At 46.9% G+C, this 24,702-nt stretch overlaps 1 protein-coding gene across 2 annotated transcripts in view; it reads left to right on the top strand.

The window, feature by feature from the left end:
* ITFG1 (integrin alpha FG-GAP repeat containing 1) overlaps window positions 1–24,702 on the top strand; it is a 131,230-nt gene that overhangs the window by 90,952 nt on the left and 15,576 nt on the right. For both annotated transcript variants that reach the window (XM_053270345.1, XM_053270344.1), the window contains exons 13-14: window positions 582–625; window positions 5,548–5,626. In XM_053270345.1, the coding sequence (XP_053126320.1) occupies window positions 582–625; window positions 5,548–5,626 (123 nt within the window). The remainder of the gene's footprint in view (window positions 1–581; window positions 626–5,547; window positions 5,627–24,702) is intronic.

Below are 24,702 nucleotides of genomic sequence, written 5' to 3'. Positions count from 1 at the left end.
AGGGGTGGCCTGCTCCCCTCAGTGGTGAAGATTATGGGCAGTATGAGAGGCAGGGCTGCAGCTTGGACTAGGCTGGATTGCAGGCTTACCGAGGCAATAAAATGGGCTGCTCCCATGTCTGTCATCCTGAGGTTCTTGGAGGAAGGACAGAGATGCATATTGTGAGAACGGAAAATAATAAAGGGCGCATTAATTCAAGAGCTGAAAAATGAACATAATGAGGAAAGTGCGCAGAGCTCTATTTTTAGCACGCGTCTTAATTTTGTTTTCATTTTCCCAGGAATGTTATGCCTTTCCTTGGCACCACGCTACCCAGTCAAGTAATAGGTGTGATGGAGCCGAAATTACTTAATTAATGCTTTAATTATGCGAAGCGACATAACGTGGACAGATCAATAACTTCTTTTAGAATGCTAATGTGAGGCAGACAACAGTAATTTAAATTTGTATAAGCCGTTCTGAGGGAAATGCTGCTTGACTTGCCCTCACACATGTGGAAACAGTTATGAGGGGAAAGGTGCCATGCGGAAGACCTGTTCACAGCCCAAATAACCATTGGTGTCTTCTCCATTTATCCACAGTTCTCAGTGGGCTGTGTTCCAACGACTGTCCTCGTAAGATAACTGTGAGTATACTGTAATGGCTGTTGTTGGACTGGAATTCTGTACAATCTCTAGCCTTGTTGAAAGACCACAAGTAGAGACAGGAAGGATCGTTTTGCCCTACAGCTTGCAAGCTACGCATTATTATAACAACTCAAGGCACTTCCTGTGTGGAAGTAGTATAAATCCGTGGTATACAGTAACTACTTATTTTCTATTCTACACTAGCAGTTATAGTGCTAGGGTCTAGCAAAAGTAGAGTCCATGGCGGTATGGTGCTCCTTTTTGGGGAGGAGAGCTGGTCTTGTGGTGAGCGTAGTGAGAGTGAATTGTCCCCTTTGCTAAGCAGGGTCCACCTCAGTTTGCATTTGGATGGGTGACCACATGTGAGCACTATAAGACATTCCCCTAGGGCAGGTTCCCAGCCTGTACAAAATTGTAGCTGGGGATGATGGGAGTTGTAGTTCAGCAACATCTCTATACCACAGGTTGGGAACCCTTTCTCCAGGACAGGTCTGCTCGTCTTAGCCCCCGCCCCCCAAAAGCTGTTTTTGAACTACAGGTAAAGTTGCTCCATCAAGTTGTTGTCAACTCCTGGCGACCACAGAGCCATGTGGTTTTCTTGAACGACAACTCCCATAATCCCCAGCCACAGTGGCCAATAGCCAAGGGTTATGGGAACTGTAGGCCAACAGCTGCAGGAGGGCTGAAGTTGAGCAGCCCTGCTCTAGGCGATGGAACCATGGCTCAGTGGAAGAGGATCTGAATGCTTCCATGCAGAAGGTCCCAGGTTCAATCCCTGGTAGCCTCTCCAGGTAGAGCTGGGAAAGAGTCCTGCCTGAAACCCTGGAGAAGCTGCTTCCAGTCAGTGGAGACAATACTGAGCTGGATGGACTAATGGTCTGACTTGGGGTAAGGCAGCCAGCTATGCTCCTGTGATTTTAAAACGTTTAGGGGTGAGGCTGTCGCTCCGTGGTAGAGCATTTGCTTTGCATGCAGAAGGTCCCAGGTTCAATCCCTGGTGGCATCTCCAGGAAGGATTGAGAGCGACTCCTGCCTGAAACCTTGGAAAGCTGCTTCCAGTCAGTGTAGACCAGGGGTTCCCAACCTGTAGTACTCCATGTGTTGCTGAACTACAACTCCCATCATCGGCTGGGGATGATGGGAGTTGTAGTTCAGCAACATCTAGATGTCTCAGGTTGGGAACCCCTGGTGTAGACAATACTGAGCTAGAGATTTGGAAAATCAGGGTTGACCCATTGCCCCACGCACACACACACTGCCCATCTTTGTGTACAAGTGTTTACACCAGGCCTGCACAACATCATAAGGCGCCCGCAGGGACTATTTTACTGGCTCCCAGGTATCCTGTAGCAACACAGAAGCTGGAAACTGCCTTATAGCACCATCCTGTGCATGCTTTCTCAGAAATGTGCTCCATGGTGAGCCCAGTGAGGCTTACTCCCATGTAAGCATGTCTAGCATTGCAGCCTGGAAGCAACAACAATTTAGGGAGAGGAAAGGACTTGGCATTTGTTTGGGGCTGGTTTGCACTCCAGGAGCCCCACTGATTGAGCAGGGACAGGACCTTTCCTCTGGCCACTATCCTTGGTTGAAACGATGGGTCCATTGACAGGGGCAATAGATTCACAAGTAACTAATAATATTTTTAATTTTAATGTGCTAAAAATTGACCTCAGCCCCTGTACGGCAAGTTGTGGATGGTTCCGGCCCACTAGGGCATTTGAGTTGTGCAGTCCTGGTTTACACAAACACAAAAGTGTTACACAAGCGTAATGGTACCCACTTTACTACTTAGGTTAACATTGCAAAGCTTGCTGTGCTTTCTCATTGACCATTTTCTCTCCCTTTTTTGGTGACGTGGCCTCCAATCAATGAGCCTTGAGCCAAATTTTCCAAGCCATAACGTGGAAGTCCTGTCCGCAAAGCCTAATTTGTGAGAGCTACTCTTTGGCTCCCTCGCTTGACAGCTAGGGTCCCCCAAGGCATTGCTGGACTTGACATGGATTGCCTCCCGCGTATCTCTGTTTGAGGATCAAATCTTCTTGAACGGCCTGCCGTAGTCTTTATTCTCCTTCCCCAAAGGAGGGAGGATAAAGGGCTGTTTCTTGCCATGGTCTTGACAGTGGGGGGAGAAATGGCCAAGGATGTTCCGTTTTCCATCTGCTCTGTCCTGTTTCCATCTGCTTTATCCTTCTGTGTTCACGTTTGTATTAAACTCCCTGGGAGGCATATGTGGAGTTCATAACAATTTGGAGTTTGGGCATAATTCCTTCACAGCACCAAGCAGACACTTCTTAATGCATCAGGGTACCTGTGCTTCCCAGGAATAACTCATTCCAGGACTGAGTGCTTTAACTGCATGCCCTTTAAACTGGCCATTTGGGTCCTCAGGGCTGTATCAGCATTCAGTACTCCTGACACAGGCTGCACGGCCAAGCGTCAGCCATAAAATCCCACCTGGAGAAGTTAAAGGTCTCTTAGTGCTGCCGTGGAAGTCTTTGAGACCAAAGCTGTGCAGTGCAATCTCCTCTCTATCAGATTTCCGATCAGAAGAATGTCCATTATTGAATATTATATCCAAAGCTGCATATCATATTTGTAAAGTTCCAAAACAGGGCCCCAGAGTACACACGATAGAGCCATCTTTCTGGAGCTAAGTAGGTTTTGGTGTGGCCCATGCCTGGATGGGAGACCCTTTATGCCACTTCTGGGGTTGAGGCCATAACTCAGAGTACCTGCTTTATTGTTTTTCATTTATTTAGTACATTTGTATACCACCCTATTAAAAAAGGTTACTGGGCGGTTCGCAGTATAAAAACCATCAAAACATTAACACAATTTAAAATACAATATAAACTCTAAACACTGAAGCTTTAAAACGATAAACTAAAAAGGCTGGCCTAAACAGGTATGTTTTCGGGTCCTTCTTTAAAACGTTCAGAGATGGGGAAATTCTAATTTCATTAGGAAGCATGTTCCAGAGTCCTGGGATAACTCTGGAAAAGGCCCGGTTTCGAGTCGCCACCAATCGAGCTGGTGACAACCGCAACCAGACTTCCCCAGATGATCTTAATAGGCAGTGGGGATAATGAAGAAGAAGGCGTTCTCTTGGACACAAGCTGTTTAGGGCTTTATAGGTAATAACCAGCACTTTGTATTTCGCTTCCTGTGTTCTAGATCAGGGATTCTCAGCGTTGGGTCCCCAGATGTTATTGGACTTCAGCTCCCATAATCCCCAGCCCCAGTCCCCTTTGGTTGGGGATTATGGGAGTTGAAGTCCAATAACATCTGGGGACCCAACGCTGAGAATCCCTGTTCTAGCTGAGGGACCTTAATTCAGATAAAATGGAACCCTTTTTGTATACAGAAATACAGCCTTAAGAAAAGATGTGACCCATAAGAAGTGGGCACTGCAGCAAGGAAGCAGTAGAGCAGGATTGCCCAACTTTGGCTCTGCAGCTGTTGTACAGCTACAACTCCCATCAGCCCAATTGGCCACTGTGTCTGGGAATGGTGAGAGTTGTAGTCCAGCAACAGTTGGAAGGCCAGAGCTGTGCAGCCCTGCAACCGAGGAAGCACATCCTATGGGGCATTATATCCCTGAGCAAAGAGATGCCTCTTTAGATGCTTACTGAAAAGGATAGCGGGTGGAGTGGGACAGCTGGTTGTTGGGCAGGGGTATTTCAGGGATGGGGGCAGCTAAGGGAAAAGAGTCCCAGTAAGAGGCTGAGATTTAAAAAAATACCCTGGCTTCAGAAACAATCTCTGCCAGATGAGAGGACTGGAGAGAACTAGGAGGAGGTAGGAAAAGCAGAAGGAAATGGGTACAAAAGAACAAGAGGCAGTAAAAGGTAAGCAGGAGAAGCTTGAACTGAGCATGAGAGGGTGGAAGAACTTGGTGCAGGGTGTAATCCAGGCCTTGACGAATCCCAGGCACCAGGGTGCCATGGCACCTAGAAATTTGGCCTTGGATATTCAGAAGTTATTTTCCCCAGGCAGACTGTTTCTGTACTAAGTATGTTATTTGTAAAAGGTACAAGCAGAAGCCTGTTTATCCTCCCCCTCCACTATGTCCATTGGTAAATCTGGCAATTTTGCCAAGTGTCTATTATCTGGCTCCGAAATTTGGGGGACGACTCCTGGATCCAAAGAGAGTTTGTCAAGGCCTGGTGTAACCAAAACCACACCTCGGGGGGGAAAAGTGGCTGGGGTCAGAGTGGACCACAGACACAAGTGGCATGGTGTGCCACAGAGCTTTGTAGACTAGATCCTTCCTATTCCAGTCCTAAAAGAGAGACACGGTAAGAGAGAGACCTTGTGAAATTGCTGGGTAACTGTCACAATTTTCAGCTTGCCGAAGCCCCTTTCCTGGCATCCGCTGTCTTTATCCAACTGTCAGCCTGCACTCAATCATCATCTTAGACTTGCATTAGCTGATGAGAATAAATGTCTCTGCTGGAAACATTGACTGTTTTCTGCACCACTGGCTCAAAAGAATTCCAAGGGTTCCTCTTCCTCCACCAGATTGGACTCGCGACTTGAAGGAGTATTTTGCGCGTTCAAATCAACCTCTAAACTCATTGGCTAGGGTAGTGCCAGGATGCTTTTTTCCAGTGTGCAATCATGGTGCATTCATAAGCACATCTACAGGAATTGATTGACAGCAGTATTGTTAGTTCAGGCAAAAAAAACAGGGGCACCTCCTGATTATTCACAACTTGAAAACAACTTGTCTTCTAGTCTCAGAATGCCAACAATAAATCATTGTAGAGTTCCAGCATTGTGGACGACAAAAGACATCTGCAATCATGTGTGTTTTTTCCGTCTTCCTGTGCTGATTTCTAAGCTTTGACAAGGGGAGAAAAGGAAGGGAATGGAAAAAAAAAAAAAACAACCCAAACCTATTATCTTTTTATTCCAGCCCTTTGGTGTGAATCAACCTGGACCTTATATTATGTATACAACTGTAGATGCAAATGGATACTTGAAAAACGGTTCAGGTAAGATTCCTTTCTGTTGAATGCTTTCTACATCAGCATCCCAAAGAGGGGTACATGAACCTCAGTTTTGGGGGAACGGGGTTGGGAGAAAAATCGTTTAGGAAGGGTTGCTGGTTGAAGGACATTACTGTTGAAACATGCAAGAGTGGGAAGGAGGTAAATATAGAAAAGATGGCCTGGCTTTGTGGATTCAGTGCATTTCAAAGGAAGCTGGTAGGACTGTAGCTGAAGAGCCATTATTCTGCATTTCTGGAGAGCCTCTGTGTGTTGCAATGGTTTGTCTTGGATGTGGCCATAGGGAACCGAGAGCTCTCTTCCTTTTATTTTGCTTTTTCCTCTTGAGTTATTAAGGTTTTTCCCCAGGTACATCAGTAACATGAACCGAAGTACGGATAATGGATGGATAGGGAGAAAATTATAGGCTTGGCTTAAGAGCACTTGATATGTTTTGTTTTGTTTTGTTTTATTTATTGCCCCAGTTAATTTTTGTTCCTATCCTCTTTAATAGATAGGAAATAAGAAAATACAATAATAAAATACTCTTTTCTAATAAATAGGTATCTTTCTATACTACCGGCTTGAATTGGGCTTTTTTTCCTCTTCAGTGTTCTGTAACACATTTCTTTCTTCTAAAACAAACAAGGAAAGAAAGATTCAGGCACAGAATGCCATGGTGACCTTTTCTGCTTGTTAGCTAGCAGGCTTCTGTTTCTTGTGGGCTAATCGGGTCAGAGTCTTCTAGTCTGGGGGATCACTTGATGGTATTGAAAATCCTTCCGGAAGTGTGAGTTTTTACCTAGCTGGAGAGCCAGTGTGGTGCAGTGGCTTGAATAATAGCATTTGGCATGTGGGGAACATAATGACTGAATCCTGCTCCACTAGTCAAAGGCCTGGCTCACACAATCATTCAAATCTAGGCTTAATGTGGGTTGCCAACATTAGCGTGATTGGTGAACCTGTGCCAAGGTGAGAGTCTCAGATTCATCTCGAGCTATCGACCACCTTGATGTGGATTCGCACAATCAAAATAATGTCTGTAACCCACATGAAATCTAGATTCAAACTATCGTGTGAACCAGGTCAATGTGTATATCTTGGCCTAACCCACCTCACAGCTTTGTTGTAAGGAAAGAGAAAAGACTTGGAAGATGAGAGAGATGCTAATATAGCAAACAAAAATCAGTACTTTTGTGAGGGGAGGAGTTACTTTTCATTTTTGTTTTGTTTTTTTTTTTTAAAATGTTACCCCAGAGTTAACACAATCACTTTCTAAATGAGTTTTTCAAAATTTCATTATAGTGGTTTAATTATTTAGGTCACTTCAGGACTCAAATAAAAACACAAACAGCCCCATCCTCGCTATTTCATGGCTTTGCCTGCCTGTTTCAGACTCAAGTCCCCCGATAGTTCAACAGCTGAGGTTAGAATTCTCTACAAACTGTGCTCCGAACCCACATCTTTATTATGAGCCAAAGGCTGTGATGACCCATGAATATACATGACCATTTTGCAATTGTATTTTCCAAGAGTTGTGACTTCAGGCAGAGTCCCCTTTCCCTAGCAGAAAAGTTATGTGCATTTATTTTGGGAAGGAAGGAGGAATAAAGGTTTATTTTTTAAAAAGGAGTGAGGAAGCAGTTGTTAGCCTCATTATGGGGGGCACAGTTCACACAGCATTAAATGAAATGAATCATGACCTTTCTTTTCGGCTTAATTGCACTCATTGGGTCTGTTTATGCAATCATGGCTTTTTTGGAATGTATCCCCCGCCCCCTCCACCGCTTATGAATAATAATGGAGTCAGCACAAACTCCAGCTTGCAAATCTTCATATTTCAAGGGAGCCGATGCCATAAAAGTATACAATGTTGTGGAACAGCTGGCTGCAGGTACCCATATAATTAAGCAGATTATAATAAGCATCTCATATACAAGGTGGTCATATTTTAACTATTCAGAACTGGCAACAGACTGGATCTCTGCATGAAAACTGTCAATCTGGGTGGTTTTATAACCATGTGGGCTTTTAATAAATTACAACATTTTTAGCACACAGATGGTAAGAAAAACCTGTCCCCCTGACAGAGGGAGAGGTACAGAACCAGCCTGGAGGGTCCGTCTCTAGAAAACGAAGTTCACTGGAAGGTTTTTAATTTCCCAGCAAACTGACATAGACAAAATAACTAGGGCAGACCACTAATTATAAATAGCGGGCGCCTTTTGGTGACCCAGCTTTGGATGTTGGTTTGTTGCTGTAATTTCAAAAGCACAACTAGTTTTATGATGTGCCTTCTGAAGTGGGGCTTCAGGATTTTGCTTAGGATGTGGTTCCCATTCAAGAGATCCTAGAATCATAGGGCTGGTTCACACAACCGCCCGAAAGAACAGTTCTTACAGACCCTTCAATGTCATCCAGACCCTCCAGCTAACAGTTCCCACGCTGCATAACCGACTTGTTACTGACTTTGTCAAGTGGACTTCACACCTTGGTGACAGAAGTCAGTATCAAGTTGGTAACACGGGAACCTCTGGCTGTTAGGTTCAGACAATAGAAAATGTCCAAAAGTACTGGCTTGTTCTGGGAGCATGTCGTTGCTGGGAACCTCCTATTCCCAAATTTTGGGTGATCATGTGAAGCCGCCCATAGAATTTTAGAACTGGAAGGACCTTGGAGGTCTTCTAGACTGGGGGTTCCCAACTGGTGGCACTCCAGCTGTTGCTGAATGACAATTTCCAGCATCCCCAGCCACAGTAAATTGTAGCAGGGGGAGTTGTAGTTCAGCAACATCTGGAGTACTACTGGTTGGGAACCCCTGTTCTCGTCCAACACCCTAATCTAAAGTTGCACCAATTTTGTCAATTCAATTCATTTTATTACCATCAAAGATCAGCACACAGATCAAATCCAGATACAGGAGTCCCCAAAAGTGAACATGATACACCGATTTTGATGATGCACCAATTTTGTAATGTTTGAGGACTGAGGAGTTAGAATTTAAGTCACGTCTGAACCAAAAATACCCCCCAGCTAGTGAACATATAAACCCACTCCCATTTGGGGTGAATGCTGTCAGCTGTAGTTAGAACTAGGTAGGGAGACTTCTGACATCTTGAAGGTTCAAGTTTTGTGGAAGAGAGATGTAGATTTCTGCATAGTTCAAGTTGCAAAGCAGCATGGTTTATTGGTGTGAACCAGGGCTCTAGACCAGGGATTCTCAGTGTTGGGTCCCTAGCCGTTACTGGACTTCAACTCCCATAATCCCCTGCCCCAGTGACCTTGTAGAGTGGATTATAATATCTGGGGACCCAACGTTGAGAATCCCCACTCTAGACAGTGAGGATGATAAGATGGATCATATTTCCATCACCATATTAAAAACTGCAAAATTTTGTCTTCTTGGTAGCTGTACACTATAATCTTAAAGGCAGTTCATACTTCAATGCTAGAAGAAACCAAGCCTCAGCCCAGATTCCATCTGGTTCAAGACCCATGTTAGGCCTTGAATATAAGTGATACGACTATGACAACTGGATTGAAATTCACACACCACATGCCACAAATACTAGTATGTGAAAACAGTTGGCCACAACCAGACTAAATCCCATTGAAATTTAGAGGTCTTAAGCTAGTTGTGACCACCTAATGGAACAGCGGGGAAATGACTTGATTAGCAAGCAGGAAGTTGCCGATTTGAATCCCCGCTGGTATATTTCCCAGACTATGGGAAACACCTATATCGGGCAGCAGCATTATAGGCAAGATGCTGAAAGGCATCATCTCATGCTGCATGGGAGATGACAATGATATGGTAAACTTCTCCTGTATTTTATCAAAGAAAACCTCTGTGGGCACCAGGAGTCGACACCAACTCAACGGCACTTTAAAGCTAGTTGTGACATTGACTTCAATATTTCAGTGGTGTTTTTCTGAAGTAACTAGTTTGGATGGTGTTCAGTGAATAATCAAGGGGAAGATGCTAGTGATCCAAATGTTCTTATGCCCTCAGTGGAATGCATTTGGCATTCAGTACAAGGCAGATCATATTATCTTCAAACACTCACTGGTAGCAATAAATATAGCCATTGACAAGGCTTGGTATTATAGACTGTGGAAGTTATTGCGGCTTAGTCAGCCCAAAGGTTTCTCACTAACAGAGGATATTCATGAATGATGAACTTTCATTTGAACTAAAAGCGAAGGGAAGGGAAGCAACTGCAGCCACAGATAACAAAAATATATTTCTCAATGAAATATGGCTTTTACGGAAGAGATCCTGATACCGTAGTTATCTTGTATAGTGATGCGTCATTTTGGAAGAGAAACACTACCAACCTGCTTGCAAAATTGTGTGTAGACTTAGCAGGGGTTTTTTTTGTATCGTTGATAACTGAATGTTTGTGATGTACGGATTCATCATGTTACAGACTCAGTCCGTGGCTGGCATCTTCTCCATATCATAGGGGAGGGCAGAAACAATACACTTAGTGGTAATGGGAGTTGTTTCCTTGCACTTCCCCAGGTACTGTCTGCAGCATACATAGGTACATATGAAGCAGCTTTCTACTGAGCCAGACAGATCATTAGTCCATCTAACTCGGTTTTGTCTACTCTGACTGGAAGCAGCTGTCCGCGGTTTCTGACAGGGGTCTCCGCAGGTGTCTGAACCTGGGACCTTCTTAGTGAGGACAGCTGGACTTATGGTAGCCAGCTTGACTTGTCCCCCTAGCAAAGCAGGGTCCGCCCAGGTTGCATTTGAATGGGAGACCACATGTGAGCACTGTAAGATATTCTCCTCAGGGGATGAAGCCGTTTTGGGAAGAGCAGAAGGTTCCAAGTTCCCTCCCTGGCAGCATCTCCAAAATAGGGCTGAGAGAGACTCCTGCCTGCAACCTTGGGGAAGCCACTGCCAGTCTGTGAAGACAATACTGAGCTAGCAATAGCAATAGCACTTACATTTATATACCGCTCTATAGCCGGAGCTCTCTAAGCGGTTTACAATGATTTAGCATATTGCCCCCAACATTCTGGGTACTCATTTTACCGACCTCGGAAGGATGGAAGGCTGAGTCAGCCTTGAGCCCCTGGTCAGGATCGAACTTGTAACCTTCTGGTTACAGGGCGGCAGTTTTTTACCACTGCACCACCAGGGGCTCTTGTAAGAGCTAGATAGACCAATGGTCTGACTCAGTATATGGCAGCTTCCTATGCTCCTATGTTCAGGAGTGTTACTAGGTACTCAAAAGTTCCGAGAGCCACGGCTCCCCTTTAGATGATTAAACACAATCACACATGCCAGAGAGAATAATTATGTCTTTTTTAAAAGTCTGTAATATTATAGTACAGCCAGAGGCGCTCTTTCCATGGACCTTTGGCATCTGATCCGTGGCTTCCTGTCTCCAGGGCTTCCTTTCTGATCCGTGACTTCCCAAATGTTCTGGGCCAGCCGCCAGCTTGAACCCACCCCACCGGGCAGATCTAAGCCATTTTCGCGGCCATTTGCACAGCTGGAGATGAGCCGAGCAGGTCTCCCCTGTGGTGGCAATGGCAGGTGCAGTGGCTGGTACATTCTAAGCAGTTGTTATCCCAAAGGTTCTTTCCGATCCGCCCCCCCCCCCCGCACTATTGCCTATAGAAACCGGGATGGGGAGAAGCGTGCACATGTATCTCCTCCACCCCCTTCCCTTTCCTTCTGCCTTTTTTCAGCTTCCTGAGTGGTGGGATCTCGGTTGGCCAGTAATTCCCCCACTGCCCTATGCTAGCCTGGTCGCATCTCGCCCCTTGACTCCCCTTGCAGGCTGTGAAGAGAACGGAGTTCTCCCCCACCTGCCCCACCCCTCACTAATCCCTTTGACACTGCGGAGAAGCTGGCAGCGGCAGAAAAAGACGCAACACCCCACCCCGGGAAAGGTGGGGATGTAGGGAAGGGCTGCTCCCGCAGAGAAAGAGCATTAAAGAAATGAGCCTTCGGTGGCGTCTTCCCAAATGTATCCGTGTCTCTCCGGTCCCGCAGGAGAGGCACACAGCTAGCGTTCTTGCCACCGATGCTCTGGGCCTCTCTCTTCTTATTATTTTTTTTTTAAAACTCTCTTTCTCTCAAGGTGTGTGCATGAGCACACACGCATGCCAAATGTGGGGATGTGGGTGTGACCTTCCGTCAGTTCCCAATATGCTCGCCCGTGGTTCAAGCTGCAGTCATTTCACCTGAGGCCAACCGCTCCCAGATGGTGGCCCGAAGGAGCCTTATTTTTAGTGGAGTTAGGTACACTGCCAGGTGTGTGTGTGTGTGTGTGTGTGTGTGTGTGTGTGTGTGTGTAAGTAAGGGGAGGACTGGTGGCAGGTCCCTCCCTTCTGGTCTGAAGGGGGCCATGATGTGACTGCAAACTACACGAGTGATGGGAGAAAAGGGGCTCTCTGATGATGCCAAACAGAGAGCAAGTAATACAATGCATCTTTATTGGGCCAGCTAGCTCTGTGTTTCTCATTTCATAGTCTTAACATGTCTATTAAAAACCCTGTTAAAAAAATCGGGAAGCCTCGTGGCGGAGGGAGGAGCCTCCGAAGCCCTTCAGGTCCGGGCTCCAAAATGACCTCGGTGCGCAACTGATCAAGTCGCCATTCCTCCCCCCCCCCCGAAATTCCAGGTTTCACCTTCTCTCCCAGATTGCTTTGCCCACCCAGATTCGCCCAGATTTCAGCTTTCTTTAAAAAAAAAAAAGCTAAGCTCTAGCCCTTATCGAAGCACAGTTATGGAGCAAAACGTGCAGCCACTATCCTGCTCAGAAATGATTTCCGAGCCAATTTACATAATGTGCAAATGAGGCACCTGGGTTTGGAAAGCCAGAATAGGGCAACCTTCGCCACTGAGTACAGAGCTGGGTGAGGCCAGGATCTCTCCCCCTTGCTCTGGGCACCTGCCTCCACTGCTGTGCTTCCTTTCTGAAGGAGGTCGAGGGAGGTGGCTGGTGGGATTCGGGGTTCTGAGCATTCCACTGGGGGCCCGTGCCCCATGGGACACCTCCTAAGGAAGCCCCTGATGCCAGCGCTGGGAATAGTTTGCCCCAGCCGCATCAACTCCGTGGGCTTCGTGGCTGGGGGTGATCTCTGACATGACCCATTGCCGTGATATTCGGTACCCAAGGCCTCCCTGTGTGGGGAAAGAGCTCTTTGTGGGAGCTGGCGGAGTGGAGAATATGACTTGCAAATCTTTGTGGGTGGAGAAGTGATGACAAGAAGCTGCCACGGTGCCCAGCCCTGAATTAAAACCTTAGGAGAGATAAATATTGATGGAGTTGCGCGATGAGCTTTTAAATATTAATGGCCTGTTTGCAAGCAGTGTTCTAGGCAGCTTGTTGAGCATCAGGCAGGGCTGTCTCTGTCATCACGCAGAATGGCGATGATTAACTTATTAGCACCTAATATTGACTAAGCACTAATAATAAAGCAGTACAAAGAGACGATTCCCTGCCGATGGCATAGTCGGAAATGGGGATTCAGTTTCAGAAACAAAACGGCAGATGTGGAAGGAGTGCATTTTGCCCCAATGTGCTAACAGGCAGAGGTGCGCCTAGGTAATTTTGGAGCCTGGACCTAAAGGCCTTTGGAGGGGCCCTCATTGCAAGTTAAGCATCATTCTTTAACATGTGGGCTCTTGAAGGCACGAAACACATCACCCAGGACAGACTAAAGAGGATTTGGAGGCCCCCAGCGGGTGTGAAGTCCCTGGACTTTGGCCCCGAAGTCCAGGGGTAAGAGCGCCTCTGGTAACAGTAATAAATAATGCTCACAATTTCTGTCGTGCTTTGGAGCGTTTATAGTGCCAGTGCAGTGCAGTGCAGTGGTTAGAGCAGGGCTTCTGGCTCTCCAGATGTTGTTGGGCTTCAACACGTAAGAACAGCCCTGCTGGATCAGGCCCATCTAGTCCAGCATCCTGTGTTACACAGTGGCCCACCAGATGCCTCTGGGGAGCCCACATGCCCCCTCTTCTGTTGTCGCTCCCCTGCAGCTGCGTTTCCTGAGAAGTGTCTCCAGTAGGGTTGCCATATTCTGGTTTTCCAGATCCGGGTGCCTAATTTGCATATTATGTAAATCGGCTCGAAAATCATTTTTGAGCAGAATAGTGACCGCATGCCTTGCTCCATAACTCAGCTTCTACAAGAGTAGAGTTTACCTTTTAAAGAAAGAAAGAAAGAAAGAAAGAAAGAAAGAAAGAAAGAAAGAAAGAAAGCTGAAATTTGGGTGGGCTATGGAATCTGGGTGAGATACTTAAAATCCGGGTAAAACCCGAAATTCCAAGGGGCATGGCAACTCTAGTCTCCAGTATCCATTTTTGTATCCATTAATTCTCTTTAAATCTTTCTTTTCCTTGACTCCTGCGCTCTTGCTCTTTCGTTAGGAAGCTCTGTCTGTAATGTTTCCGAGAGGCATGACTAATCATCATTAAATTCTGTCGCATGTTGACCCCATGGCTCCGTCTGACAAGCACAAAAGGGCAGCAGAGCATTTCCCTGTCCTTAACTCCGGGGTCGTTTTTCTTCTCAAATCATTGCTCTTTATGTCCAGGTTCAGACGAGTCCCAACGTCCAACGCCTTTCCACAGAGCTTTTGTTCTTTGCAGTCCGTCTCCTGGCTTGGCAATCTGGCCTTTCAGACTGCTGAGCCAGCATCTCTGGAGCCTTCCTGGGCCTGCACAGTTTAGTGACACTGTGGTTATTTAATGCTGTCCAGGGTCCTTGGGTGGGTGATGTACAGTAACAGTGCAAACTGCACAGGCATCCCCAGCAGGTTTGCAAACACATTTTCCTCCGCAAGTCTGGGAGTATAAGAATACTGTAATGAATTGAGGGCTGTGATTGTGAATGCTCCCTCCTTTCATAGGCAGATCGCTGACTGGTTGTCCAGGGGACCAGAGTGTGTGTCTGAATGAGGCATTAATGGCTCTGAAGTATCCTGAATGGGCTGCTTTATACCAAGTCAGACAACTGGTTCCTCTAGCTCAGTATTGTCTGCACTGACTGGCAGCAGCTTTTCTAAGATTTCAGGCAAGAGTCTTTCCCAGCCCTACCTGGAGATGCTGCCAGGGATTGAACCGGAGACCTTCTGCATTCAAAGCAGATGTCACTACCACTGAGCTATGGCAAATGCCCACCCCCTCCACTTCCTGGGAGGGCTTGACGCACGAGTGTGAAGTGGCTGTTCCCCTTAATCCCTAATGAGGACTAAGCAGGAGGTTAGTCCTCATTAGGGAGTCTTCTCCCTTTAGAATGTTCTCAAGATGGGGGCTATTCTCTAGCAAGAGGAAAGGGGAGCATTCCCTGGACGTGGACATTCCCTGGGCAGGAGAGCAGGGTGTGGGGGACCAGTGGTCCAGTTTTTTCCATCTCTGTGCAGAATGATTTTTGTTCTGGGCGGCAATATCAAGGTAGTGTGTGCGCACGTGCATTCAGAATGGAGCCTTCTTGATTCAACCTGAGCGGGACCTAAAATGAACTGAGCGGACATCCAAAAACTTGTGAGCACACACACGTGCGCACACCTTAGAGGGAACAGTGGTGGGGACCGGAACAATTTCAGATTGGATCAGAAATGGTTGCATGTGTCTGTTCACTTGACCGAACATGGCATCCATCTTACAGCTGCTTCCGAGACTGAGGACTGGTGGAGAAGTAATAGTGAACAGGAAACTGATGGAAGGGGAAGCCTGGAATAGGAAGAGCATGGAGGGATTGCAGAGGAGAGGAGTAGCTGATCGAACATTGACTGCATGACTGGGGGAGGAGGAGTCAACAAGGCTAAAGATGGAAAGGGTCTAGGTTGAGGTTCGAGATATGAACGATAAACAAGAGTGGAGAAGCAAAGCATGAAAGGACTTCAAGCTTATAACTAAATAGGAGCAAGCCGTTGTGTCCCCTTTCAAGACCGATTGTGTTTACCATGGGGATTTTTCAATTTGATTTCCTCACTGCGGAATTTCTCCCCCACTTTCCCAAGTCTCAAGAAGAGCTCGTGATAGCTAACATCAACAGTAAAAACAAAACCACGAAAGCAAAATAAACCAGAAGAACAAGCAAATCATGACGAGCCCATAACCAATACCAAAAGCTTGCTTGGAGAGAAAAGTCTTTAGCTGCCGGTGAAAGAAAGGAAAAGGCCAGAACGACTCTCCCAGGGCAGGAGTTACACCTGCCAAGTTATGCTGCAGAAAAGGCCCGCCCAATCATACCTCAAAGAGAGAGATAATGGGCAGAAGAAATGTGACGACTGGTTGTAATTCTTTATCGTATTTTTATACTGCCTGATATATCCATCTCTAGGCGGTGTACAAAACTGATTGCAGCAGCCAGGAACACACATGCTGGAGCATCTGTCCCTTTGGCATCCTGGCCCTCAGCCACTTAGTGCTCTAAAGCAATGACCAGCCCTTTGAAGTGCCCCCCGAAATGGGATTGCCATTTTGTGCAGGTGGTACGAAGCTGGAGCAATACCCCCCACAACACACACACACACCGCGAACTGGCACCTTCCAATGATGCCTTTCATTTGGTAAAGTAAAGTTGTGCCATTGAGTCGGTGTCGACTCCTGGCGCCCACAGAGCCCTGTGGTTGTCTTTGGTAGAATACAGGAGGGGATGACCATTGCCTCCTCCCACTCAGTATGAGATGATGCCTTTCAGCATCTTCCTGTATCGCTGCTGCCCCATATAGGTGATTCCCATAGTCTGGGAAACGTACCAGCGGGGATTCGAACCAGCAACCTCTGGCTCCCTAGACAAGTTACTTCCCCGCTGCGCCATTCAGTGGCTGGTATTTGGTCGCGATGTTGAAATAAAGAGGAGAAGCAAGGTGGCTGGGCTAATTTCCCCCTAATTTCTTTCCGAAGGAAAAACATCTGGTGCCTCTTTAAAAGGAATGAGCAAAGAGGGGAGTGCTTCAGTCTCGGTGTTCAGCATTCAGGATTCAATTTTGCAGGCCTTTCTTCCAGATTCAATTTTGCAAGCCTCTCTACAAACGAGATTGTGCAAACACAACAGATTTCTTTTGCTCCCACCCCCAGCCCGCTCCCCTCTTCTGTCGCTCCCAGGCAGCCAGTGTCCCTTGGATGGCTGGCGTCTGGCTTCCGTAATTGCAGCAGTGACTTCTTCGCCCAAGGTCCTGAGGTCTTGTCGGAGGGAATAACCTTTCCAGATTCCCCTCTGCAAAGGCACTGTGTTCCTTGTCCCTCTATGGCTGCCTGAATCTGCTCTGCTGTGGCTTAGTGACATATTAGAGCGCATATTTCAGGCTTCCACAAGCCAGTGTTTCTTTTGTTTTGTGTTTTGTGCAGGTTTCCCAATAAATTAGGGATTTTTTTTACATTGGAGGCTTTACCCTTAATCAACAGTGTCAGTCCTGTGGAACCTGAAAAGGGAAAATGAAAATTTGCACAGCTGTCTTCCTTTTCCTAACCACAGCCGCCGCTCTGATTTGCATAATAATCAGAGAGCCGGTCTGGCATCTTTGGCAGCAGCCCTGGTGACCTCTGCGGGAGGTGACGGAGCAGAGGCAAACTCCAGCTGGGGGTGGAGGCGCTGTGAATATGCTAGAAGGAGAAGGCCTCCTTGAGTCAGACGGGCCACTTAGTGGGCTCCCCAGCTTTCTCTTTCAGATTTCTCCCTGTACTGAAGGAGCTGGAATGTTGGCTTTGAGAAGCATCTCGTCTTCCTGATTCTCTTTCCCCATCTCTTTTCAAATCAGCAGCACCTCTAGCTAGGTATTCAGGACCAGTTGTTTGGCATTGTAAGATCGGCATCATGCGTTGGTTTCACTGTGCCATTTTTGCAGGGCAGCGTGTACGATTGAAGGAGCCCCCACATGGAAGAACTGGATGATACCATCAGAGTTGCTCTTACCCCTAGACTTCCAGGTTGAAGTCCCGGGCCTCCAAATCCCCTGGGGGCCCCCCAAATCCTCTTTAGTCTGTCCCAGGTGATGTGGTCATCCGGTGGAGCATGATGGTGCCTAATTTGCGGGCGTGGGCTCCAAAGGCCTTTAGGTCCAGGCTCCAAAATTACCTAGGTGCACCTCTGGTTCCCATACTAGAATTTGTTTATTATTTATTTATTTGAAATATTTCTTCCCCGCCCCTCCAGGGCACTACTGCTTCGGGGCAGCTCACAGCAATAAAGGGTACAATAAAGGGAGGGCATTCCAAAGCCAAGGGGCCACAACCGAAAAGGCCCTGTCTCTGGTCCCCGCCAACCAGATCTCTGTTAGTGGCAGGGCCGTGAGCAGGGCCTGAGATGATGTACGGAGGGCCCTAGCAGATTCATATGGGCGAATGCGGTCTGACAGGTACCCCGGCCCCAAGCCGTGTAGAGCTTGAAGGGAGTGATGGGGAGGGCTGTAGCTCAGTGGTAGAGCACCTGCTTTGCATGCAGAAGATTCCAGGTTCAATCCCTGGCACCTGCAGGTAGGGCTGGGGAAAACCCCTGTTTGAAATCCTGGGGACCTGCACCTGCCACCAGTCAGTGTAGACAGCACTGAGCTAGACAGACCAATGTTCTGCCATGAGGCCCTTTCACAGGACTGCTGGTAGGGGAGGGGGAGTGCCTGGCCTGAGTAGGGGATCCGGGTACTGTCCTGATTGGTGGCCATGTGAGCGCCAAACATTAAGGGGAGTGGGATTGTGTGCAACCCCCTGCAAACTGAGCAAAGAGGCACCTTTTAAATGTGGCGATTCTCTTATATTGAGCAGGGGGAGAGCAACTGGCCCAATCCAACCCCAGCACAGCATCCTTCCGTTGCTGGTGTCTATCTTATGTTTCTTTTTAGACTGTGAGCCCTTTGGGGACAGGGATCCATCTTATTTATTTATATCTATGTAAACCCCTTTGGGAACTTTGGTTGAGAAGTGGTATGTTCATACTCATATTCTTATTCATAAGGTGGCAGCTGGGTAGGACAGTGTTTCCTCCTCCTGCAGTGAAATGCTGGGAAAGCCATCTGGGTAGGGCACGCTCATCCTACCCAGCTGCTGCCTTGCGTACAATCATGTTCGCCACCTCCTACCTCGATATTTGGAGTTCACACAGCCGCTGATCAGGAGCGTGCCCAGCTCTCCCACCCTATCCTGCCGATAGTCATATGAATGAGCCTAACATCTCCAGCAGCTTACTGTGTTGTTGCGAACTTGCAGTTTCTCTTGGTTTCTCCAAGTTTTTCTCCATGAAATCACCTTGAAATCAAGCTACCACCTGAATAGCACAAGAATCACCCCTTGATCATCTGTTGGGTTCATCATCAGGTCAACCAGACAGAGACAGAGACATGTGTCGGACGGAGCCATCTGGAACTTGGGCCTTGGAACAGAAGACGAGAACGGAGCAAAATGGTACTGGGAAGTACAATTCTGAAAGTGTGGCTATTCTCCTGCCTATGAATTGCTGCTTCATTTGAGCTCAGCAGCTCTGTCTTTCTGCCTTGTATGTCAAGGCCCCATTCACAAGCCTTCAAAACGAGGGGATTGATTTCGGTGAAGAAAATGGAGGCATGGAAAAACAAGCCCACTGGAAAGCTGAATATGATCTTAGTTCAGCTTTTGGACCTAATTAAAACTCTGCCATTTATTAATTGCCCTTCAGTATTTTTGATAAGTGGGCTATGGATGATTCAGTGCCACAAGAAAAAAATCAATAACTGTCTACTACATCCGTGCTTTTCTCAACTCCCTTAATTTCTCTATCTTTTAATTTGCCTCCGTTGAAGTCTGTTGCTGCATATATATTTTTTCCAGAGACTTGTCATCATAAACAAATAGCTCATATTTCCAACCTCAAAAATCCAAGAAGTATAAGTATTAAATGGAGTAAGGAATAACTTGAACACTTTCATAAGTTTTGGTGCTTATGATGAGCCATAAAACAAAAGGAGAATTCTACAATTTAAATTTGGATCTTTGAGTTAGAACTGTAACTTTGGAAGTTCATTCACAGGACAAGTTAGCAAGCCATTTTTCTGTATCCTCCTTAGCTAATACTGGATATTTTGGGACAAATCTAACACGCATCTCCCAGCTGCCCCAAACCTTCACAAATGCAGCCAAGCCTCATTCCTGGAATGTGGTGAGCAGTAGAAATCAGAGCTGGAGAGGCAGTTGGAGAAGAAGGCAAGGAGAACTGGTCTTGTGGTCGCAAGCATGAACTGTCCCTCTTGTAAAGCAGGGGTTGCCTTGGTTTGTCTCTGGATGGGTGGATGTTTGTCTGCGTCAGTACCTCTCCTCATTTGCTCCTCTGTTTTCAGAAAAAGTAGCTTTAAATAGCATTTTAAAAATCCAGAAATACATCCAGATAAGCTAGAATTCGCATCACAAAGTCCAATTTGTGTGTGGAGTGGGTCCAAGGATCTCAAAGGGACTTTGGGGTAAGTTTGGCTGGTGAACGCAAACACTCTCTTTTGAAGTAGATTTGGGGTAGAAGCCCTGTCTGTAAAGCCTCCTGGTAGGGCTGAGAAAGCCTCCTGCCTGCAACCTTGGAGAGCCGCTGCCAGTCAGTGTAAACTGCACTGAGCTAGATAGGCCAGTGGTCTGACTCCGTAGAAGGCAGCTTCCTATGCTCCTAGGGCCTCACTTGCCGACCCCTGATGCCCAAGTACTTATGGGGCCACTTACACTCACCTTTCAGAACTACTCTTCTAGAGGAGGAAAACAAAATCCTAACATCTTAGGAGTTAGCAGGGGAGTCTCTCTATGGACTCTCCCACATTCCTTTGGCCTGCACAAGGAAGATGCTTCATCGCATAGCCTGAGGTTTTCACTGCCTGGAGGACCTTGCAGGTCCATCCCACGGTCTCAGGCTTGTGTCAGTCCCTGGCCTTGAGCCCCTGCTCTGCTTTCTTCCCTTCATTGCTTGCTTCCTTCTATTACTCTCTGGCCCTTGGAACATCTGGGACAACCGCAGAAGCTCCACCCACTCTGCCCTAATTCTGGCTGGAAACAGAATGGATTCCGAGGAGGGCACCGGAGATGGTCAGGAACAAGACGATCAAGAAAACTGGGTACACTGAGTCTGGGGAAGAGAAGACTGAGCAGGACACGGGAGGGCTCTTCAGACACCTGAAAGGCTCCCCCATAGAAGAGAGCACAGATTTGTTTGCTGTCCCAGAGGACAGGGTGAAATCTAACCAGTTTTAAGTTACAGCAGGGTAGATCTCTGCTGATCATCAAGGGAAATGTCTTAACAATGAGAGCCATATGTCAGTGCAGCCACTTACCGGGGCCAGGGGTGTAGCAAGGTTGGAGTGGGCCCAGAGACAAGATGAAGTAAAGAAATCTTAAATGAGGCTGAATAGTGGTAACAAAAAGCATAGTAAAAACTGTGTGTGTGTGTGTGTGTGTGTGTGTGTGTGTGTGTGTGTGTAAAATCTGTGTGCCACAATAGAACATCATCCTTTTTTTTTTTTAAGGTTTTTTAAATTGTGGATGATGCAAGTCATTTAATGGTCCTAGAGAAAGTCATGCTGTTCTGGTAGCTCCAGGTCTTAACACTCACATCAATTTCGGAGGATGAATACAACTGAAGGAAGCCCGGGTGGGTGCATGGCTGGGGGAGTCAGTCATATGAGTTGCCTCTTGGGGGGCCCCCAAGGCAGTGGGCCCCCAGACAACTGTCTCCCCTTGCCCTATTATAGTTACGCCCCTGACCAGGGGAGTGGGGGGTGCTCTCCTTTGTGGGGGCCTTCAGGCCAAGGCTGGGCAGCTATGTCCTGGGAATAGTCTAGTTCTGGATTCCTTGCACTGAGCAGGGGATTGAAAAAGATGTCCTACCGGACCCCTCCAGTGCTATGATTCTGTGATAACTTTATATAAGTTCTAGGCCTATCTATCAGGACTTGGAAGTTCCTCCAGAAGCCGCCTTATTTGTCCTAGTTCCAGGATGGAGGGGGGATGTGCAGGGATGGAGCACTGATATTTCTCGGCTTCTCTGGCTGTTGGGGTGGGCATGGCCCTGGGGAGCGCTTGCCCTCCTGAATTTGCAACTACATCATTGCCTCGCTCTGATAAGTCCAGATTTAGAATCAGAGAATTAAGTGGAGTAGAATTGCCTGCTAGCCAGGTACACACTTTGCATCATACCCCCATTGCTGGTTCTCTGCCCAGCACGATGGAACATACCTTCCTCCTAGACCTCCCCTTGCTGGAGCACATCATTAGATTCTGTTCCTTGCTGTTGTTCCCAGAGGTGTTTTGATAAGGAAACATCACAGTTAAGGCCCCAGTATCTTGAGGATCCACATTTGTGCCTCGGTGTTTAACTCCCAGTACTGTGGTCTACGTAACTGATTCTGCCCCACCACTGGGTTTGCTTAATTGCTCTGAATATCGGAAAAATCACATTGCAGAATTGAACTCCTCCATGGAACGCCTTTATTCTGCTTCCCGCTTACAAGATTCTCTAAAGACTGCCCTTGTTTTGATGGTGCTTTCAGATACACGCAGCATTGTTTGATCTTTCTATTGCACGTTGAACATTCTTGATTGAAACGCCTGTAATTGCTGCGTTTTCCCCAGTCTTCTTAGCTAAACATTGTACTGCCTCAAGTAAGAATTCCTTAGCTGTTTAATTTTCATAGTATTGAAATTTTCCTGTATTGGTGTAAAAAAAAATCAGAAGTATATACGCTCTATAAATGTTAAGAGCAGTGAATGTCCCCCTGCTAAAAAAAGAAAGAAAAAGGTTAAAATCCTGACATAATGACATGCACTTGCTAATTCAGTCAGGGCTGGCCCATCCATTAGACCAGGGATTCTCAATGTGTGGGTCCCCAGATGTAATTGGACTTCAGCTCCCATAATTCCCAACCAAAGGCCACTGAGGCTGGGGATTATGGGGGTTGAAGTCCAGTTACATCTGGGGACCCACACGTTGAGAAACCCTGCATTAGACAGACCTAGGCAGCCATCTGGGTCACCATTTAGGGAGGGGTGCACTGCACCTCCATGGGTGGAAGTTGGTGGGCAGGGTCTGCCTCCTAGTAGGGATGCACATGAACTGGTTCATGCACTCCCAGGAGGCAGGAGGGTCCTTTAATGGGCAGGGAGAGTAGCCCGGCAGCCCCGCGCCAATGATTTTGGGGAGGGCGCCGGCAGGAGGGAAGAAGCAGTGCAGGTAAGGGCACCCTTCCTGCCCCTGAAAGGTCCACCTCCGAACCAGTTCGAACGCCGGCATTCCAAACCGGTTCAGCGCTCCAGAAAAGGAGCACCGAACCAGTTTGTACACATCCCTACCTCCAAGCTCCTCCTCCCCTCTCTGCCCCCGTCCCCTTCCTGCCTCCCTCCTCTCTGTTACTGCTGCCACGGCTCAGGCAAGAGCCTACAGACACATCCTGGTTTCTCAAGTGCCTGCACCCCCAACAGGAAGCACATGGTGTGCCCAACGATTGGCTTGGCTGGATTGGAAGCTCCTCACAGCACTGTTGAAAGTTGCCTCTCAGGGAGACAGAGAGTTTGCCACCTGAGGACTGCAGAGCCCCATACCAGAGTGGGCTAGTCATTCACAGGTCATCTGTGAACAAGCAGCCTTTGTGACTCAAGTTAAAGCCAACGCTCCACTCTTCTCAGCTGCTGGGGGGGGGGGGCGCAAAGTCAAACTTCCCCTAGGGCACCCCAAACCCAAGGACCAGCCCTGCATCTGGTGCATTGTGATGCTAACTGTAGGAAAGGAAAAAAACATGACACAAAATGAAGATAAGTTTGAGTCTGACATTTTCTAGTTCTATCTGAAAACCTTTCTCAAAAACCAAGAACTATGCAGCATAACATCTTGGCCTTATGGTAGTCCATGGAAGGATCCAATTTCAAACACTTCCTAATATTATTCCTGTTGAACATCACACTATTCTTTTTTTGCATATCAACATTTCATCTTCACAGCGGTGGATATAATTGCAATTTTCATCTGGCAGAGAGATCTAGGCTCAATAAAACTGGGCACGGGTCCATACTAGAATACAAAATGAAGTCTCAACTTGTGAATTAAAGGAAGCCAATTGCACCGTGTTGTTTTTGTTTACTGGCATAAATTGTCAGCTCTTTCTCTCATTCCTAATTCTCTGATCAGCATAGTAGACGTGAGGAAGAAGCACATTCTTAAGAGTCAAATTGACCACTCTCACTCATGGGGACTGGAGTTTGTGGTAGCATGTTTATATATTTCTGCATATGGAAGTTTGTTGATTGGTTGATTGGTTGTAAACTTTTTGTGTTAATTTTGGGACAATGGAATGTAGGAATGTTTCTTGCCTATAGGCCAGTTGAGGCATGGCATTTAGCCTGAAAACTGCCTGGTTCAGCCTGAAAATGTCAAAAGATAAAAAGGAAAAGATACAAAGTTTCTGCCGCTGCTCACAGGGCTGCAGGCTACTGAGTTGTGTGAGTTGTGCATTAGATTATTTTGCATTATTACCATTTATTGTTAGCTGCCATGAGGACTTTTTGAGCAAAAGATAAGGTATAGATCAAATAAAACTGGAAATCCTCAGTAACTTGAGCACTGGAAATTAATAAAGACAAATGTATGCTTTAAAGTTTGTTTAAAGGTCCCCCATATCCATCCCAAAGTGTGTGTTGACTTTTGAGGGGACTAAAAGAGACGAAGGGAAGGGAAGCGGAATGAAGGTGCGGGGAGCTCTGTAGAAGTTCATGGTGGGGAGATATTCAGGAGTCTCTTGGCCATGCACTGAAACAGAAGCAGAGGCTGGCCCGGCTCCTTTAGGTGTTCCTAGGAGGGTTTTTCCCCGACCTGTTGAAATGGTGTATAGGCCAGTTCTGACCGTGATACACTAAAAGTAGAAGCCACAGGTGATATGGACAGGTATACAGCTGGAGGTGGTTTCCCCTCTCCTCCTAAATATGCCTTATAGAAGGGATGACGAATACACCTCCTTTCTTTTAGCTGATCACTGTGCACCCCTAACATTATGGCCAAATTCTGTGCAGCTGCATGTAAGGTTAGGTCTGGGCTGGTTTGAGCTATACCTAGTAGTGCTATGGAGACATGGATTTTATGTATTTGTACTACTATGCTCTGTGGTGGTTTTGTGTTGTT

Source organism: Hemicordylus capensis, chromosome 9 (genome assembly GCF_027244095.1).
Source record: "Hemicordylus capensis ecotype Gifberg chromosome 9, rHemCap1.1.pri, whole genome shotgun sequence".
In the NCBI taxonomy this organism is placed as follows: Eukaryota; Metazoa; Chordata; class Lepidosauria; order Squamata; family Cordylidae; genus Hemicordylus; species Hemicordylus capensis.
Note: the sequence above shows the minus strand (reverse complement) of the source record. Positions and strands in the feature narration are given on the sequence as shown.